The sequence below is a fragment of the Corvus brachyrhynchos genome, unplaced genomic scaffold, assembly GCF_000691975.1.
Source record: "Corvus brachyrhynchos isolate BGI_N302 unplaced genomic scaffold, ASM69197v1 scaffold53, whole genome shotgun sequence".
Lineage (NCBI taxonomy): Eukaryota > Metazoa > Chordata > Aves > Passeriformes > Corvidae > Corvus > Corvus brachyrhynchos.
Genome location: NW_008237681.1, coordinates 7,652,045 through 7,672,382, shown reverse-complemented (window position 1 = coordinate 7,672,382; position 20,338 = coordinate 7,652,045). Strand labels below are relative to the sequence as shown.

The window sequence follows — 20,338 nt, the reverse complement described above, 5'->3', positions numbered from 1 at the left end:
ACAGAATAGTTCCTAGCACTTTGCCCAGTACAGTTTAAAGTGTGTTGAGATACTTGGCTTCGACTGTCTCCTTTGGAAATTATTCCACAGTGTATGAAGAATGTCGTTAGGACATTTTTCCTGGTAGACACGGCACGCATTTTTGTTTCCTTAATGATTTCCAGCCTATTATTCCTGGTTATATCCCATTGAGCCAGCCTGAATAACTCATCTTTACACCTTCGAATAAATGGAGACAGATATGTTTCTCTGCACATTGGTCACTATTTGGCCAGACTACACACAATTTTATTGCCAAAATATACAATATGCTTTAATAAAATCATTTATTCCACCCTTTTAGTCATTGTAGGATAATTGTCTCCACCCCAGTGAACATTTTTAGATGATACTCTCAACAATCTGTTCATTCTTCCTTACCTTCTGCTACCTTTTATTTTATTTTATAGAGAATGCAAAAGGCATAATAGACTTATAGAAGAAAAGAGCCTTGCAAAGTCAGCACGTAAGTAAATATACTACCTAACTCTTCTGAAACAGCAGCTGCTACCAACAAAGTGATATTTGCACAGGGTTTATATTTCCTCCCCTCTGTGTCAAAATATGCATTTTACCAATGTGTAAGATTCTCAAGATCTTCAGTCCTTTCCATCTTCTCTCCAACAAAAGAGCTCTATTAAACTAGCTTTATTTTGACAAAAAAATATTGTTATATAATTTAAAACATAAGTTATTAGAAATCAGAAGCTTTTTAAGCATCTCAGATTTCAAAATATTTTTTCATCCTCATTTCAGCTTCCTTAAATCAGTTCACCTGATTCTTCCCTTTTTTGTCATCAGTTACTTCCTGCACTATTTTCCCTCATCTAAATTTCAGAATAACTCAGTGATATTTTTCACACTACCTTTAGTATTAAGGCTGTACATTGTAATTTCTACTACCATCCCTAGATCACAGACTTTGCAAAAAATTAGTATGATTAAATGCCTTCAGCAAAAAATGTAAACAGAGAAATTAAGAAACAAGTCAGGAAAGAAAAAATTACATGAAACATGTAGTGACTGAGGAAGAGCAAAGGAAGTGAGGTAAAAGTGTTATACTCAGTACCAGGAACACAGAGAACATTGTGGCCATTCTGAGCACACACATTTAGGCTTTAAAAATACAGCATAAAAACATAAATCCAGAAACAATAATGGAGCAAATACTGCTATGCCTTTAGATGTTTTTCCTCACCAACAAGAACACCTGCCATTGAGGGGGATAGGTCAGAATTATTAGTTCTAAATTCATGAACCGATGTTGGAACCCTGGGTTCAGAGAATTTCAGTCTTTCAGTGCTGACAGGCAATGATCCTCAAAAGCACACTGCATTTGACCTGAGGCCTGGGGAAAGGCTTCCCTTTTTATGTGATAGCACTGAGATTGTTGCTGTGTAATTAAAAAGAAATTTGTTATGTCACTGGGTGGAATATGTAGAGATGTAGAAAAATTAGGTTTATGGGATTTAGTAACAAGATGGAGGATTTTGGGTGTGGGTTTGTTCTTCTTTCCTCCTCCTTCACAAATTTGGGTGTTCAGATATTGTTCTGGTAGCGGTTCAAAAAACCCGCAATGCGGATCATAAATGAATAGTTACTGGGTTATAAGTAAAAATAAATTAGTTGGCATTCCATAATTGGATAGTCTGGACTTTAAATGGCCTTGGAAGTTAGAACTCGGGGACATTTTCCACCTTGTTAACTTAGAAGGCACACTCCGTGCAGCTGTGCCACAGATAAGAATTAATAAACATCAAATTAGAAGAACAACTCAGCGTCTTCAGCCTTTTAATGCCACCTCTGAGTAAAAGAACTTGTGAATCAGAGGCAAAATCAAAATACAGAAATCAACAAACCTGCTTCATCTTGATAGTGTTTCAAAGATCCTAACAGATCCAATCACTGCCTTACCAGACCAGAAAACCAAAACTATACCAAACCTCTACGCCACTGAATTCAGGAGATTCCTTATTTTATTCTTTGTGTTTATTAAAAACCACATAGATGTCTCAAATTAGAAACATTGAATTAACCCACCAACTCTTCCACTCCCATAAAGTCATAAGACTGCAGTTCTCTAAAGGTGCACAAAGCTAAAGAAACAAAGCAGACACAACTTAATGAAACCAGTTCAAGTAGCTCTACAAAGGCTCCCCAACAAAGACAGGTCTATTAAATCAGTTTAATTCTGGCAAAGATATTGATTATGCATCTTTATTACAACAGAACTTACAAGCTAAGAGATGCAATGTTTGAACTACTTGTTCCTAATTCCTATTATTTAGTCTAGTCTGAAAGTGCCTTTCAAATCATCTTTGCAAACATTAGTGTGCATAAAGTCTTAACTCTTCTGCTTCCCTTGGAAAAGACACAGCACAATGTGCCTTCAACGTTCAAGTAAGAGAAACATAATTTGCTTCTCCTGTTTCAGGAAGGTGCCCCTTTTAAAAAAGAAAAACAAACCAGCTGGAATAATGAAATCTATTGCTAAATAAAATAAAATAAAATAAAACATCTCCAGAGTGTTTCTAATCATTTTTTTTCCTTTGCTCCATATTAAGTAGAGATCTGGCCATGAAGGGAATAAGTCTGCAACGCAGCCCTCAAGGACTCACATTATACTTTACATTAACAGTGACCTGAAGTCTTAACTTGTCAGTGTTACTATTAATACTGTTTCCATCACTTAATGATTAGCTGAAGTTTATGGAAGCAGTACTGTAAGATGAAACAGTTTGAAATGACAGCTGGAATAGAAACTACAACCTCTTCTAGCCACCTCCAACGCAGTTTCTAAAAACAAAATCTTTTATTCTACTCTTTATTACCATTTTAGCATGACTACAGTTCTCTATATGACAGCTCTTACTAACAATTAGCAGTCTGACTTTTTAACTGACTACTCTCTTGTCTAAAGGACACAGTGAAGGGGAAGATCTTCTAAAGTTTCATTATCGGACCTTAAAGAACCAGATTTACAAAAGAGTTGAAAACATTTTTTTCATACCTCCAAAACCAGAAAAACAAATCAAGCTGTCACATCATTTTGTGAAGTCCCAGTAGAATGCTGTACAATGTATTTTGAGCAGATATGAAGCTGATACAATTTCAATAGTCAGTGGAAGGGGAAAAAAGTTGAAAAGGTTGTATCTGAACACTAACAATGCTTACAACAAAGAAAGAATCACATCAGAAATTAAAAAAAAAATCAGTCAATGCTCTTTAGGAAGTTATTATTTTGTATACTGAGTTAAAGAGACAGAACTATTACAGCAGTGTCAGTGAAGCCACTAGTGAAGTTTACTCTGGATTACAAGGTGAGAATCTGTATCATACTTCTACTGAAATCAGTGGGAGGACAAATTTGACACAATTCTTGAAGGCTAAATTTAGATTCTGTACTTAGCCAGTAGTATCTTGTGCCAACAGAAGTCAGTTTTAAATATACTTCTGTGATAATGTGTGCTTTAAAATACTTTTATACATACAAAGATGAAGAATCCAATCTTCACAGAGATAAATTTCCTGTCTAGATTAAAAAAAAAAACAAACCAAAAAACATGGATTTTGAAGATGTTTCCTCATTTGTCTCATGCTCACAAAGAGGTCACAAACCAGGGCAGCACTGGGAACCATGACACAACTTTCTCATGTGGACCTGCAAGAGATCCTAATCCCAGGCTAAAGCGATTGCTATCTCTAGACAGCATTAGCAGCATAATCTGCATGCAACTACTGGGATAAGAAGTATTTTCTGAAGTCACTGACTGCAAAATAATACTACAGTGACTTGGTTCATCAACTTCTACTAATGGGTCCTGACTGTAAGCTGCAAGTAAATGCTGTAGGCCAATCATATGAAGAAGACAGCACTACTAAATTGGCATGCAGGCCCATCTGAAAAAGATCAAGAGAATTCATCTTTTGAGGGCAAGGCTGCAAACAAGCCACTAAAATCTGGGCCTAATGCTATGCCCAAAGATTCTTCATTTGCAATGTCAGGGCAGGATTAAAATCACTACTATCTCTCCCCGGGGTTTACAGACCAAGCAATTTCCAAAATATTATTCAGTTTGTGAACTTGTTCACTGTGCAGATGAATGCTAACATCAGGCAACACCCAAATACCTAAAAACACAAGTGGAGTTGTCTGCCAATAACAGCTAGTAAACAGACAGCTCTAAAGAGGACAGTTCAGGCATGCTGCTTTCTCTTCCTCCTCCCTATGTCCCACAAACACTCTCCTTGAAACGCCTGCCAACTCTATTGCATTGCACAGCAACAGCATAGTGCCTGCCAATTTCTAGAGAGCCAAGCATACTTCTCCATTTAGTGTTTTGTAAGAAGGCCAACAATGCAGTCAGGACATACAAAAATACCCCAAAGACTTGATGTGCTAGGTGTTGAAAGATGGAAATAACAAAGCATAACATTAAAGGTTTTTTTCCAACAGACTTAACTTCTCCACATTTCTAGCAAGTGCCCACTTCAAACATGATTTGCACAGAGCACTCCTTGGTCTTCACAAACATATTAAGGACTAGAAAAGTTAAGTCTCAATTCTTTCCCCCTTATTCAGGATATCCCTAAATCTGTAACTGGCACTAACCACCAAGTTATTTGTATTCAGATAAACCACTAACATGAAAAAAGCCATCTGTATTCATACTAGTCAACTATATGTTATCATATTAACTGTCTTGCCCTTACCATTTTCTCAAGGAACAAAACCCCGTAAACGGCTGAAGTTCTTTCAGACTCTATCTTTTCGTTTTTTTCTTTGTAGTTATAGTCAGCCTTACAGCAAAAACTTACAGGTAAAAATAGATTACAGACATTTCTAAAAGGTAAATAATTCCCTCAGGAAAACAGTATATTTGGCAGAAAGGGATTGAAGAAAACAACATGGAAGTACATCAGAATTGCCCAACTGATAAGCAGAAAGCCATGCTGTGTTTAAAAAAAGAATCAGATAAATACATCATCTGCCCACAATACATTTTTTCTGTGGTTTTTCTTCCCAGGCTGATTAGCTCCCTGGCTAATATTTTGGCTGAGAAGTAAGAATCTTGTCTTCTGCATTATATCCTTCAGTATCACCTACCTAGATCTTCCTATTTTCTGTTCACAATAGAATTTGGATGAAAATTTTGGCTTTTAGTGTGTAGTCAAATCCTGCCTTAGTTCACAGTTGAAAACTAAAAAGATTGTTAGTTTTTACTCATCAGGAAAATAAAGAATTCTCAAAATTCCCCTTACATTAATTTTTAGAGTGGATTGTAAAAACCTCATGATTTTCCCACATAAAATGAGGTTTCCTCACCTTCTAATTCTAGGTGTTTTGGAGAAGAATTCAACAATAGAAACTATCAGTTATTTTTTTGTTTTCAAAACATTAATTTTGTTTCTGCTCTCCTTTGTCCACAAAATGAAAATACTTTCCTGCTCTATATTATTTCTTACAAGAGACTAAATACTCAGAGATCAGTAGTTAGCAACTTTTAAGAATAGACAATTATCACCCACATTCTTCAACTGTTATAAAACCGGACAAATCTGTTTTCTTTTGATAAAGAAATCCTATATTCCTCACTTCATTCTCTCCTTTTTAATTAATGAAAACCCAACAGAACTGCTTAATGACAACCAGTTTTTCCCTAACAGAAAGAAACAGATGGAGGCTGAAGGAATGTGAATAACTGCATAAAAATGCAACTTTATGAAAGAAGTTAAATTAAAAGGACCACAGTACCATATCCCAAGAAAGCTGTTTCTCCAAGTCTAACACAAAAGCATACTCCTAAGTCCTAAGAATACTCCTGTAATAACATACTTATCTGTAATGCAATTAAACAACAACAACAAAACAGAATACTGTACACATAGCAAAGAAAAGCAACTTATAGCAGTAAGGGTACAAATTGGTGACTGAAATTGCAAACAAAGAGACAACTTGTCCAATATGAGGTAAACTGCTAATGAAGACTTACCTCCAGAAACTGGGGCATCCATGAAAACTGCTCCCATTTTTTCAACAGCTTTGGCTAATTCTTTTGAAACTGCTGGATCTATAGTGCTGGAATCTATTAGCAATGAGCCTTTCTTCACTTTCCTAAAATAAAGATTTATTATTATTATTTTTATAATTACTATTATTATGAGAAGATATTTGCAACTATTACCATGGCACTGGCTTCCCTCAGCATGGTAAATGTGCAGACATTTTGTGATACTCTAGTAAACGTGAAGTTTTAAACCCTTTTGAGCAAGATCTGCTCAGTATTTATACTGCTGAGTATGTATACTACAGTTTTGAATCATTCAAAGCCCAATAAAAGCTGAACACAAAAAATGATGTTCTTCTTAAACACAATTACAAAAGAATTACACAAAAAGGATGCACTAGGAAAACCTTTCAGTATACAAGTTGAGTAGTATATAATACAAAGATCACCTAAGATGCATTCTAAGCAACTGCTGATACAGCCTAAGATTTAATATATAACAATAAAATGTTCTTTTAATATATACAGTATCTTCAGTTCTTATCAGAATGGTCTGATTGCATTCTTTTAATCATTCTACAATTTATTCTACATAAAGACCATAACCAAAACCACAGAAGCCAACTGAAGATTTTAAGTGAAGCATAGAGAAAAATGTTTTCCCACCGATAGCCAGTACATTTAGGTAGATCTGTATTCCAAACTGTAGATCACAGAAAGTTGTATATCTGATTAAAAAATTCAATAAAATTTTTGAAATTTACAAAATTTGAACTTTTTTATTGCCCTCCACAACAAAAAAGTTTATTTTTATCCCTCTTTCTATTGAACTGTATCATGATTTCTAGTCCACCTGACCAGCAATCTTAATATTGGACAATCAAAACCTAAAAAGGCATCATCATTTTTGGATAATCTACTGTACTTTTGTCTTCTATGTGTTTCTTCCTTTACCCTACCAACCTGGATAGCTGTAAGAGCCTACATGATCCTCAGAGGTATCCAGTAGCCTTAGTCACCCTGCCAGGAGCAGTGTACATGTAGCCAGAACAGACTTTTAAATTATATTTAGATTTGACTTGGCAAGTTCAAAAACTCTGAGCATTAGAATTCTGCAGACTATGGATTTAAGGCTCAGTGGAAATCCCTCCACAAAAGTTAGAAACCACTGTTTCACATTAAACAAACTCTTCAGGTGTTTTTTTGTGTAATGAACAGATAATAAGAATAGAAACCAAGGAAGTCTTGTCAGCCATTCTATGGTAATACACTTCAATACCATAAGACACAATGGCGTCTCTTCAGAACATTTAATTTATAGGATTTCAAGTTAAAGAAAAAAGTATTTGAGCAAATAATTGTTGCCAGCAAATATTATAGTTGTACTTGAGTGTAGTACATTACATTATGGTAAAAGAACCATGCAACTGAAAAGACAGATAATAGTTAAGTTGCCTGATATGCACAAAAATCATTATTCTGCTGAAAATAAAATTAAGACTTTAGCCAAAAGCCATTCAAAAGCAAGCACTGTATAAGAGAACTCATATAATTAAAAATATCAATAGTGACAGGACAGAGAATATTGAATTCAGTGCCCTGAAGGCAGCAAGAGTTAGAACAACAGCAATCATCAGACAAACCTTGAGTATGAGTGGAAATTCTCCAAACTACAAAAAAATCTTACTTTAGAATTCCATTTGCTCCTGTGTAAACTTCTTTTGCATTGGGACTAGAAGGCAGCATGGTAATAATTCTGTCTGCTCTTTCTGCTACGTCTGCTGGGGATTCTGTTACCTTTTAAAGAAAAAAACCCAAACAATATAAGCTTACACAATTCCTGAAAAAGAAATGTCAGACATGTTTGATGAGTTCAGTTTTAGTATTCACGGGTCACAACTAAGCTAGGTAAAAAATTAAAACACAAGAAAAACTCCTCTCCTAATGAAAATATTGGTTATTTGGATCCAGTAACAGAAAAAAAAAAAAAAAAACGAAAACGTTCTCCTATCATGGAAGTTCCTCCACAATATCTGCCAAGGGGGATGCTTTCATCCCATCAACCCATTCATGAATCTTCAATTCACTACAAACCCTGCATCTAAACAAAATATTTCTCTACAATGTTTCTAAGGAGGGACAACATGAAAGGATCACAAAAATCTCACTGTTTTCCTTGTCTTCTATATGGCATTGAAAGAGAGGAAGACTGAGGAAAAAAGGAAGAAATTACTTAATGCACCTCTGAGCCTCACCTTAAAAGAAATCAGATAAACTAACTGATGTTTCTCACAATATTACAATTGGCATTTTTAAAATGGGAAATTATCAGCTCAAGCCTCCTTCACAAAAAAAATCTGAAAAATTTTCAAAATATATTATTAGGTATTAGTTGTTAAATAACCATACCTAAATTGAAAGGTATATTACTTTTCCCAAGTAACTTTCAGAGGCAGGCAGTATAGTATTTAAGATATATACACAACAAATGAAATATTGACAGCTAAGTAGTGAGTTTCACTTGGAAGGCATTTACCACTAAGACTCCTGTCCAGTACTGGTCTGAAATAATTAATTTCTTCAAAATTGCATTGTTAACACATTCATAGCCCAGGGGAAACTGCAACAAAAATACAGCTTATTCTTTTATCATTAGCCCACAAGGATCAAATCTAATTTCAGTCATTTGTAATAAATGCTAAATTTTGCCTTGAAGAACTTCTGGGATACAGCATGAGAAACTTCTTGATTTTTATTTGACTTGTGAACAAAAGAAAGGAAGACTGTATATAGTCACTGAACGAGGCTTTTGGGGAAAAAAAAGTAAAGAAACTGGCATAGATGGGACTGAGAAACATGGCAGATTTTGTTTTGAAAGAGTAAGTTAACACTGCACGAAACATCTGGCATACCACACAATTACAAAAGGAAACATGCTCTAGTCTAAAGAACAAAGGTTAGCAGGAATAAATGAGGCAATTATAAGCAGCAAACCTTCTATATCTGATTAGTTAATTTTATGACTTGCCTCCCTGGAGACCAGAGAGCCTATCTCTTTAAAAAGAAGTATGACACCTTTGGTTTAGTTCAGAGTATCTCCGGTTTGGTTCAGTCCCAATGTGTATTATTAGAGGAAGCATGAAATTGGAACCTGAATTTATATATGTCTTCTTATTTGAAACTATGATCTCCATTATTCTTAGAGGTTTGCAGGGTATCAGCTGAAGACTCAGTGGCCCATTTGCATCTTTCAACCAGAAGCTGAAAAACATACTGTACTGGACACACAACAGAAATAGCACATCAGCCTCAAATTTCTACTTGGCTACATGGACAGAAGACAGCTGGGTTTTGGTTACAGTGTTAAACAATTCTTAAGCAACACAGGTGCAAAGAAGACACAGTACCATAGTCATCTACACGGAAATTCATTTATTCTATCCGTGTCTTTCAAAATACTAACATGCCTTTTACATGAAGAAAATGAGATTTAAAATGTACACAGACTGGGACAGTACTTTTACAACCATACAAAGGAAAATCTTTCTGCTACCTTGAAGTAAGTAGCAAAACAAAGTGGGAATTAAAAGTAGGAATAGTCACTCTTGGCCTTTTGGTGCTGTTAACAAATATGAATGATATTGCCTGAAATAATCTACCTACCTGGTTCAATAAGCAGCATATAAAACTTTTTTATTTGGGACTTTGTGTCTCAGAAACAAATCTGAATGATTTGAAATCTATTATAAAACATTAAGCATTTGAAATCATTAAGAATATGTGCGTAACTTTAAAAAACAGACCAAATACTAATTGTTGATTACCAACATAGACCATACTAGCTCAGAGTAGCAGCCCACCAAGATCTGTACATGTTCTGATACTTTTTTTAGTTCAAGCAAACTTTTGCAGCATGCAACTGGATAGGAGAGACTTTTCCTCATACCGCTGGTAGTTGGTTCTGCCCTTCAATATGTGTGTGCATCTGCTTGTATTTGTTCCAAACAGCTTCCCTATTTTTTTACTTATATTTACAGTAAGTAAATTAATTATTGTTTGCCTGAAATGCCATTCTTACTGTACACTATTTTTATGATGCTTTATGCACCATATGACTCCAATAACACTCTCAATCTTCTAAATCTGAGATAGGATTTAGATACAAAGACCTGTAAACTGAAGCATATATGTATGACACTCCACTGTGTGAAGCAAAAAGTGATAATTAATGACAAAAGGTAAAGACAGTAAGTAACGTGTAGAGGCAGCCTATTCACTCACAGCACTGCTCAATAGTCTCCCTTGTTTGTAGCCTTCCAACTTTCTCCAAGCTTCACCCCAAGAGGTTCCATACGCTCATGCTCAGCCAGTTTTCCTCTTACTGTTCACCATTAGCAGGCGGGTGGCCGCTTTCTGACATGTACCACCTCCCAGTTGTTTGCTTCAGTGGCTGAAGAAAGTGGAATCACAGATTGTGCAGATTTATGGCCAAACATCCCACATCCGCCATATACCTTGGTAGTAGCGCTGGCCTTAAACAACGGACATTTGACTAGGTTTACTGTCTCTTGGGGTCATTTCACCCCTGTAACACTCCTGATGGTTTTACCCTTACAGCCAGACCAAAGAGAAAGCAGCCCTTAGAGCCCAATGTTCCTTCTACAGCAGTTTCTACAAGGCCCCATGGACCCACAAGTTTTCAACTCCTGAAGAAAGTGTTGGAGTAGGATTTACACCTATAGATCAAGAAGAGGAAGTTATGTTCACATATTTTCTTTAAGTGCGTTTTATTTGTATCTAAGCCTACCCATGTATTCTCTTAGTGATTTATGATCTTAAAACATACTTTTGACTTTATTTTTAAAGGCATTACAGTTCACTTTTATTATCACATGTTAAGTCTTGCAGTGAATGCCAAGGATTCTATTACAAAGACAAAAAGCTATCAACGTGGGCAGCCGCAGCAAAGAGATCCCACTGCAGAACACAAATTAAAAATACAACCAACAGTCTCTCCCATTTGCTGAGTCTTACTTAAGACAGGTCCAGTTCATGCCTGAGGGTCTTGGCTGCTTTAACAAAACAAGAACAGTAGCTAGGAGAAGCAGCTGAAAAGCCTACTTTCCCACTTAAGGCCAAGATTCTGTAATTATTCAAGGGGAGCTGCAATTAATTACTAACAGGTGTGTGGAATCATTTTATCTTCTAGGAATCTTGATGTTACCTCATTATTTAAAACAGCTGCAATTAGCTCTAACAGTTTAGACTTTCAAGGCACACATTTCCTCTGTCTAGATCTACCTATAATTCCCTTGCCACTGCTGGAAGAGTCCCTTCTATCCCCTACCTTGTTACATGAGAGGATTATTTTTGCACTGCACTCATTTTTTCTGTGTTTCAAGCACATATCCATTGCTTACAACTGTCTAAATTGTGACAGCTTTGAAGTATGTCAAAACCATTCAAATGTGTTACAGACATGTAGAAATGACACAACCACCTGAGAGCCTGAATGGGATTCTGGGGGTATTAACAGATTAAGAAAAGCAGTGGGACTGGCTGGAACAGGGCCAAGATTTTGCAGGGTATATTGCAGGAAGGTAAAGCTCCTTAATGTAATCAATTTCCTTCCCTCCTTTTTCCTTTTCATTCCTTCGTCTTCTCTCACCATATCCTTCCTCACCTCCAAGAGAATAAGGACTTAAATAATTAGATTTTTCCCCTGCCCCTGAGGACTGCACGTTGAAGCAGCAGGAAAGCATTCATATGTCCCTATAACCCTTACAGCTATGCCAGCAGGAACTTTTAGCTAGGGTCATTTAACCTGAAAAGGTCAAAGTAGGAACCAGGTGAAAAGCAGCCCATTGGCCATCTAGACCTGGGGGAGAAGGAAGCAGGAGAAAGGAGGAGGTGAAAGAACAGGCCATCAACCTACTCTCATAAAAAGTGGGGGGGAAAAGACAGCTAGAGAAGTTTGACAAGGTAGCAGTTCTGGCAAACAGCAGGAAAATTACCTGGGACAGAAGCATACCTTTGCTCTAACTGAAACCTCACAGATTCAGATTGTATTCATTGTGCTGTTTCAGTTCTGACTGCGATCTTAACCAAGAAAAAAACCCAGATGATTTACTTGCATTGCATGCAGGAACCATTCAACACACAGAGTCATTTTTGGAATAAAGAAAGTTTATTACTATACCTGAGCACCCAAGTCCTGAAATTCTTTGCAAGCTTCTGGGAAGACATCATACGCAATAACTGGATATCCATGTTTTACCAGGTTTTTTGCCATTGGATTTCCCATGTTACCCAGCCCAATGAATCCAACTGGGGTTTTGGAAGCCATAGTCCTAGAACACACTAATTTCAAAACAGTAAAGATCAATATATTTGCATTTTAGACTAACGTACAACAATGATGTAATAAAAGCTACCATGTAATCTGTTGTCAATTATTTAAACAGCTTTATGCTTAAAAACAGTGGAAATGTGAATCCTATTTTACATAATGTAAACCATAAATTATAGCTCACATTGGGCCACAAATACAATCCCACAATGATTTTTCTAAATGTCAAAGAAAATTATTGTAATTAGGAAAATGTGGGTGTTTCAAAAAATACAGTACTAAAACTAAGATCTGAGAAGAGCTCAAATGCACATTTAAAATATGCAGGATTGTCTATGTTTTATTACGTGTCTAAATTCTAAACCAGATATGCAAAGTCCAATTTTATATATATTTTAGACTCTTTACTGGCAACTTTGCTTGCAGGCATGGGATATAGCATGTGTTCTCTAGAAATGGACTGAGGCTGCCACTTTAATTCATGCAGCCCCTCACAGATTCTTCTGATCCTGCAATCAGATACAAGTCACTAACCTAAAGATGAAAAGTCTCCATACTAAATCATGGCAAATCCTTTGAGCCATGCAATCATAGTTCAAATACTGAAAACCAGAACAAAATATAGTATTAAAAAAAAATAATTACGACGTCTTTGCATGAATAACCTCTGTATTCAATTTACCATAATACCAAGACAGAACTATAAAGCCTAACCTACAACCTGTGGAAAACACTACAGTTTCAGTCAGTTACCTCCTCCCAGTAGTTAGTGAGCATCAAATTCTGGACAGGAGCAGCATTGCAGGCATTCATCTACTGCAATCACTATCTCATCACTCTGAACACTCCTAATCCAAAGGCAGCACAATTTGACAGTGACTAGATTTCTTTGCCAATTACGTTAAATACTTTCTCCTTTATGACAAAGGAAAAAGTTATGCAGAATAAACACTAAAGTATATGTCAACTAAGCGGACAGAAACAAGGCTAACTAACTACAGAAATACTGTGGCTCTGAAGTACACATACAGAAAATGTGCCTGAGCTGCATCGAGACTCTAAGAGGTCTCAATGCTTAGCAAAGAATCCTCTCTAGGCCAATAACACTTGATTAATCATTTTAAAGTCTTTATAACTTTAAGCTCCTTCTTAGCCAGCAATGGTCATGCTCTTTCATCTGCAACACTGTTTTGGATGTGCCACATTTAATAAATCAGGTTTGTTGAGAGAACTTTGGTCTGAGACAGTTTCCACAGATGCCTACAGCAATTACATAGCTAGAGAAGTAGCACAATTTAAAATAAATCTGCACTGGGAAAATGCTTAGTGAAAACTGAGATAAGTCAGGAAAAGAGCCCATTGCTTTTTTAAGAAGTGCTACATGTCAAAACTAGGGAACAAATGAACAAAGAGCCTAAACCAGCATCATCAGCCATAACAATCATCTTGGAGTCTTCTTCTCATTGTTTCTATGAGTCAGTCTTCCCCAGTCCCTCACTTGCACTTATCTAAAATCGCTCCTTTAGTTAGTCCAAAGCTTCCCACTTCCTGAGGAGCTTCAGGCCCTGGTTTTAAGCATCTTTTCTTTCTCTAGCCCTTAATACCAGTAGATCTTATTTACTTTGACTTCAGTAAAGCTTTCAGAACAGCCTCCTCTCGTATCCCAGTAGCCAAATGAAGAAAGTATGGACTGGACTGCAAAACTGCCTGAAGGAAGAAATACTGTCTGGAGCATTGAGCTTAAAAAACAGTGATAAGTAGTTCAAAGACTTGCAACAGTCTAGTTACACATGATGTTCCTCATGGGTCAGTACTAGAGCTGTTTAAAAGGTTCATCAGTGACTGATGATTGAACATAAGCACCCTCAGCAACACCACGTGTGACACCAAACTGGGGGGAATGGCTGAAAAAGGGCTGGGCAAGGCTACCATTCAGAAAGACTGGAGAAATGGAAATGGGCCTCAAGCAGTTCAACAAAGACAAATACCATGTCCTGTACTTGGGGCAGAGGATGTCATTGCAGGCTGCTGACTGGCTAGACAGGTGGCAGCTCTGCAGAACCTGTGGATTCCCATTGACTGGAAGTTGAGCGTGAGTCAGTAGTGCATTCTTGCAGTAAGAGGTTAATGACATTCTGAACTACATGAGCAAGAGCAGACCCAAGAAGTCAAAGAAACCAGTCATTCTCTACAGAGCAAATACACAAGAGATCAAACTGCAGACAGCCCAGCAAACATCAAGTAATATGACCACAGAGCAGGAGAATATGGTCTATGTCAGAGGCTAAGAGAACTGTCTTTGCTGAGCTTGGAGAAGCAAAGGCTGCAGTCTTCTACCACCTATGGATTGGGAGGGAAGAAGAGTTACAGAGCAAATGAAGCTGAACTCTTCACAGATGTGCACAACAATAGGACATGGGGCAATGGCCAAAAGCGGCAGGAAAGGAAATTCTGGTTGGAAATAAGAAAAGCATCCCTGATGTGGAAAAAAGGTTCTGCAAGCTAACAGGCAATGTAGAGAAGTTGTGGAACCTCCATCTTTGTAGCAACCTTAGAACACTATGAGCAACCTAATCTTCCCTTAAATATTTAAGTCTTTTGGAAGCCTTGCTTCCAAACCTCGGTTTTCTTTGTTTCTGTGAATTCCAAGTAACCGTACCAGAAGAATAATTCTGACTACCATATCTAGGCTCATTTTTGTAGACTCCTGACCTTTATCCTGATTTCTTCTTTTCTCACACCATCTCACAGACATCTAACCATCACCTCAAACTGAACACCTTCAGAAAACTTTCTTGATACCTTTTTCTGCTATCAGTTCTGTCACCAGCAGTGATGCCTGTCGCTCACAACAGCCTCAAAGACCCATCCATGATCTGCTTAAATCTCACTGATTCATCCATCACATCTGAGATCTCAGCTGCTTCAGAACCTTGTCACCTGTCTCAACAGACATAATCTTGCCTTGATCTTCATGCTGGGAATTGAAAAGGACATTTTGCCCATGCTACTTTCCATCACTCCTTCTCTGCAGTCTGCCTGCTTTTTCTCTACAATGTCACGTAAGACTGCTTTGCTTTGATGCCTTTTCATGACTGTCTTGACAGTCTTCATGACATCTTAAGACTTCAGCTGGTAATTAGATTGCAGTGACGTGCCTATTGCCAACATGCACTCCTGTTGTGCCTCTAAGGCAAGCTTTTCACAAGGTAAATATCCATGAAATGAACATTCTTCTACTATAAGGTTTCCCTTAAAAACTGTCACTTTGCAATACCCCCAGAAAGGCATGGCAACAGTTAGGCTGTAATACAAGACAACTTGCTGACCAGTACTATTAAGTTTTGTGTGTTGTATTCTATTATTTCTCCTTTTGTCTGTCTCTGTTGATTTTTTTGTCTCAGTTCATGAATCAGAGACCACTTTCTGTTATGTGCTATCTACAACATATTCAAATCCATGGGAATTGGGACCTGTTAGAGAAGTAGTCCAATTCCTGAGTCAGTTTCTGGCTTTACTTTGGTTTAACTTTTCACAGCTCAGTGCCATACAAGCCACTTCAAAATTAAATAATTCGATCAACAGCTTTGAAAAATCTTCACATCTCCAGCTACTCAAACACAGGAAAACTGGTTTAGAGGACTGATTAAATTAGCTCACAGATCTAATAGAGATGATTTCAATTAAATTTGAACCAACTATGTTTAGATGTATAGCATAATTTAATGACTACTTAAGACAGTGGGGATTTGCCAAAAAGAGGATGTTTTAAAAGACAAGAACTTTCATGTTCTCCCATTAGATGAACCTCCAGAGGTTCTTTCACAGAATGTGATGTCCACCCTGCATATCTTGGCACTTTTTAGAATCTGATATGTAGCACAAACTCAGATTTGAAATAATTGTATAACTCAAACATCTAAGGATGGATATTCTGCAAACCCACATCACGTATGCTAACTAATCCCATCAATTGTATAAGCATTTGCTGAAACTGTCCCTATGATATTGAGCCCATTTCACTTCAACCATAAAATCCACAGTAACCTGCTGCAATCACATGGCTGGAAAAATGCCCAGTCCACACTCAACTTCTAAGAGAGGGCAGAACAACCAAAATAGGAGCAACAGAATCTACTTTTAAAATAATCACTGATACCATGCACAACCAATTCTCCTTCACTGGGAACAGAACCAGCAATACAGGTTAATCAGTAAATCAAGCTAACTGTGAGCACAATAAGCTACAGCTACACTGACTCCAAAGAAATTGGCCTTTTCCCAGAAGATTCTTCATTATTCTCCTGAGGGAATATGTGTTTACAGATCCTCATGCCTATGAAAACTCAATTGATGAGGACAACCAATTACAACACTCTCACCAAATTTGGGGCTCAAGGACAATATAGATAAAACACAGATTTTCTGCTTTGAAAAGTCAGCCTATAACAGAAAAAAATTGACCTAATCTGCAATTTCACAAGAATTTTACCTTAGAAACAATTTAATTAAAAAAATCAGCAAGAGTTTATGAATATCTGAATGCCTTTTCTTGAACAAAATGCAACTGTTAGAAGAGTAACTTCAGAAATGCACAGACTGCGATCCTGTCCTTAGAATACCTGAACTGTCAATGACCCAAAACTTGTCTCTTCAAGCTTTATATAAAGACACAAAAAGCAGTTTTCTTTTTAACCTGAACGATGAAAAATTTAGATAATTTCAGATGTTTACATTTCATTTGATACTATCTCCCAAAGTAACAAGTCTTACAGTTTCAAGAACTAATTCCAGCTCCAGTGCTGCCCTGATTTCACTGCAAACACTCGAGTGCACAAGCACTACAATATGCAGAACTGAGGACATGTCTTTGTATTCAAACAAAAAGGAACTAATAGCTGGGTAGAACCACAGACTGCAGAGCTGGAAAAAGTCCAATATTCTTGTACTCTAACTGGCTAAGAACAGGAATGAGAAACAAGTAACTCTCAAAATATAATTTCAGCTATATTACTTAATTCTTGGCTTTATAAAATGTATTTTGAACCATATTCACCAAATGGCACAAGGGGTAAGAGTCCACGCAGTCCTGTCCCAGAAGAATTTCCTAATCAGAGCGGTTGCAGATCATATTAATATTCTTGATCTCTCTAGATCAGTGAAACTTCACCTCTTTTCCAAGAGGTGAGATTTAACAGGATCATCGGAAGATGCCCAGAGTAAGCTCAACTACTGAAGTTGCTGGTTTTGCTTGGGGCTTTATGAGAAAATACATATGAAGTCACTTGACAAGGAGAAAGAAACAATGATGACAATTCAATATGAGCCACTAAATGAAAGATTTTCCCACTGGTTTAGCATCTGAAGTTCTGGTACAACAACAACAGAAGACATCACCCTTTTTCTCCTTCCTGCTTTGAAAGAAAGGATCAGAGAGAACGTCTGTGTTTTGTGCAGACTTCTCTATGGAACTCATAAAACCTCTACTGAGACTAGATCCTGGGAGGGAACTAGATGAAGAAATAGAGAAGTTAGAGAGGCCAGCTGTACATGGGTAGACTCCTTCTGCTCCTAGAAGTTTTGCCAATGGAATTTAAATTGCCCCAGGGTCACTGACTTTTAAAGGTTACGCAATGATTTTGAGAAGTGCACTCTGCCAAAATAATAATTTAAGAAGATTACAATACTCTAAATTTGGCCAGCTTTACATTGAAACTTACACTTGCTTTTTCTTGCCTCCGTAAAGGTCTGCCGATCAAAACCAGACATGCTTATATAAAATTTTTCTTATCTGTACCTATACCTCATTGAATGTTTGCTAATACATTACAGACAAAACCATATAGTAAGCACTTTTCATCTAAAAAGAATATCAAGTGTACACTTGATCCCTTAATTGAGTAATGTGCTGGACTTCTGAGCAGCAGGTCTTCTGTCATAATCCTTGCTTAGTAATTAATGCTTCTCTGCACCAGAGCATAGAGTCATGCAACAGTTCAAACAAAGCTCCTGCATCAGCAAAGGTACTATTTAACCACCAAAAGTACTATTTAACTATTAACTCAATGGCTCCCTACCACTCAAACAAAACTACTTGGAAGGACATTTTTGCTCTCTAGCATGGTACTGTCTTCTTTGATGAACAGCTCCCTCAGCTGATGAATTTTCACTCACCAGAAAATCTTCTTTTCTCAGCCACCATAACTCATTAAACCCCTCTTCATTCCCCCTAGCAATCCCTAGGAGGGATTTCTCCATGTCCATCAAAAATATATTTTTAAGTAAGGTGATATAAACCCTCTCCATCAAGCACCTTTGTCAGTGCCTGCCAGCTGCAGAACACAAGACTACGTAGCCCCTGTCCAACTGGCTAAAACACAAACATACATATCCAAGACACTCCTCCAAAATCTGCCCTCAGCTCTTTATTTTCCTCCTAGACAATTTAACAATCTCTGGTATAAACATACAGAAAAAGCAAACCATCATGGTCTGCACCAGCTGCAAAGAGCAACTGGCCAAGTAACCAAGGAGCATTCACTAAGAGAAGGAAGACAGCCTGCTTGCTAACCAAACTGTGGTGTTGGACAGCTCTGAGAGCTGGCAGAATTCCTTCACTAGGATGGCATTTCACTCAGAAGGACAGATGATGAAATCACTACTCAAAACCCAACTGTCAGACTAATCAAAACTAAAAAAAAAGAATGGCAAACTTAGTAAACTCATTAGAGATGGGGAAAGCTCAACATATAACTAAGCAATAGAGCTTAGCAGTTAAGAAGGCTTAATGCTTAGAATTTCATCCCATAAACATTTCTCAGAGTCAAGAGTACTTTCAGCACAGTCACTATTGACTAAGAGCTTAAATGCTGTGGGTGAAATTCTGTTCTGTGGATATTTCTTGGGAGAGTCACAATTTCTCCTTAGACTTAGTTACAGTTTCTTCCTCAAGTCTTCAGGCAAAGACAAACTGTATTTTTCAACTTTAAGGGCCAGTGTTGGGTTGCTTTTCATGCCTATGCTCACCACCAAGAAAATGATCCCCACCATCTGCCCTACATTAAACATATCATTTGGATATTGACCAAGACAGTGGATTTCAAAGCTCTTACAGAAATGCCTGACAGCTACTATGCACAGAAAGTTCAAAAATCATTGAAAGCTACTGCTTTCAATTGTGGTATCACAAAAGGTACTAAACACACAAATAGGTCCCCCATATATACCTTTACTAGCATGAGACCAATATGCCTGCTGCACCTGAGCTATTAATTATCACAACATCAGAGCTGCAACTACAAAAAAATAATGCATTAGTGGAAAGGAGACAGTGGAGCAAAAAGAGCACTTAAAGATAATGTCAAAATTGTCAATTTCATTCATCTAAGTGAGGTTTAAAGGGGAATTACAAAGTTTTTAAAGTTACCTACCTAAAAGTAATTTAGTAATTCCTGAAACACATTGTTAAGTGTCAAGATTTTAGAACCATATACCATTTAAAAGAATCTATTTCTTCCACTTTGCCAGTTAAAAACCTCCACCTATGTGTTGAGAGCCTACCCACAGAGTGACATACACGACCAACAGACCGCAATCAAAATGACACTGAAAAGACTACTAAAGGTTTATTTTTAATCATTTACTTCAGCAATTGTATTACTTTGAAACAGCTGTGTGATTTTTCAGGACTCTGGAAAGGGAAAATGTCTAGGTCCAGTTCTACAAATACATTCCTCCTTCACTTGCACCAACAGGACATCTGCAGTGTCTACTCCTTCCACTGCCCACGAACCAAACACAGGTGAGCACCAGTGCCCGCAGAGGCGAAACAGGAGGAAGCGCCGCTGGATCTACCTTCAGTTTAAGGAAAATAATCGGACTCAATGACGGAGAGGGCTGAACAGCCCAAAACTAGGTAACAGGTACCGCAGACGTGTCACTG

The 20,338-nt window shown here is 37.3% G+C and overlaps 1 protein-coding gene across 1 annotated transcript in view; it reads right to left on the bottom strand.

Annotated features, from left to right (window-relative positions):
- Positions 1-12,428, bottom strand: part of HIBADH (3-hydroxyisobutyrate dehydrogenase) — a 77,352-nt gene extending 64,924 nt beyond the window's left edge. Inside the window, exons 1-3 of the mRNA XM_008632022.2 lie at positions 12,247-12,428; positions 7,735-7,844; positions 6,033-6,154 (exon numbers count right to left, since the gene is read on the bottom strand). Coding sequence (XP_008630244.1) covers positions 6,033-6,154; positions 7,735-7,844; positions 12,247-12,393 — 379 coding nt within the window. The 5' untranslated portion in view covers positions 12,394-12,428. The remainder of the gene's footprint in view (positions 1-6,032; positions 6,155-7,734; positions 7,845-12,246) is intronic.
- Between the last annotated feature and the right edge of the window lie 7,910 nt (positions 12,429-20,338).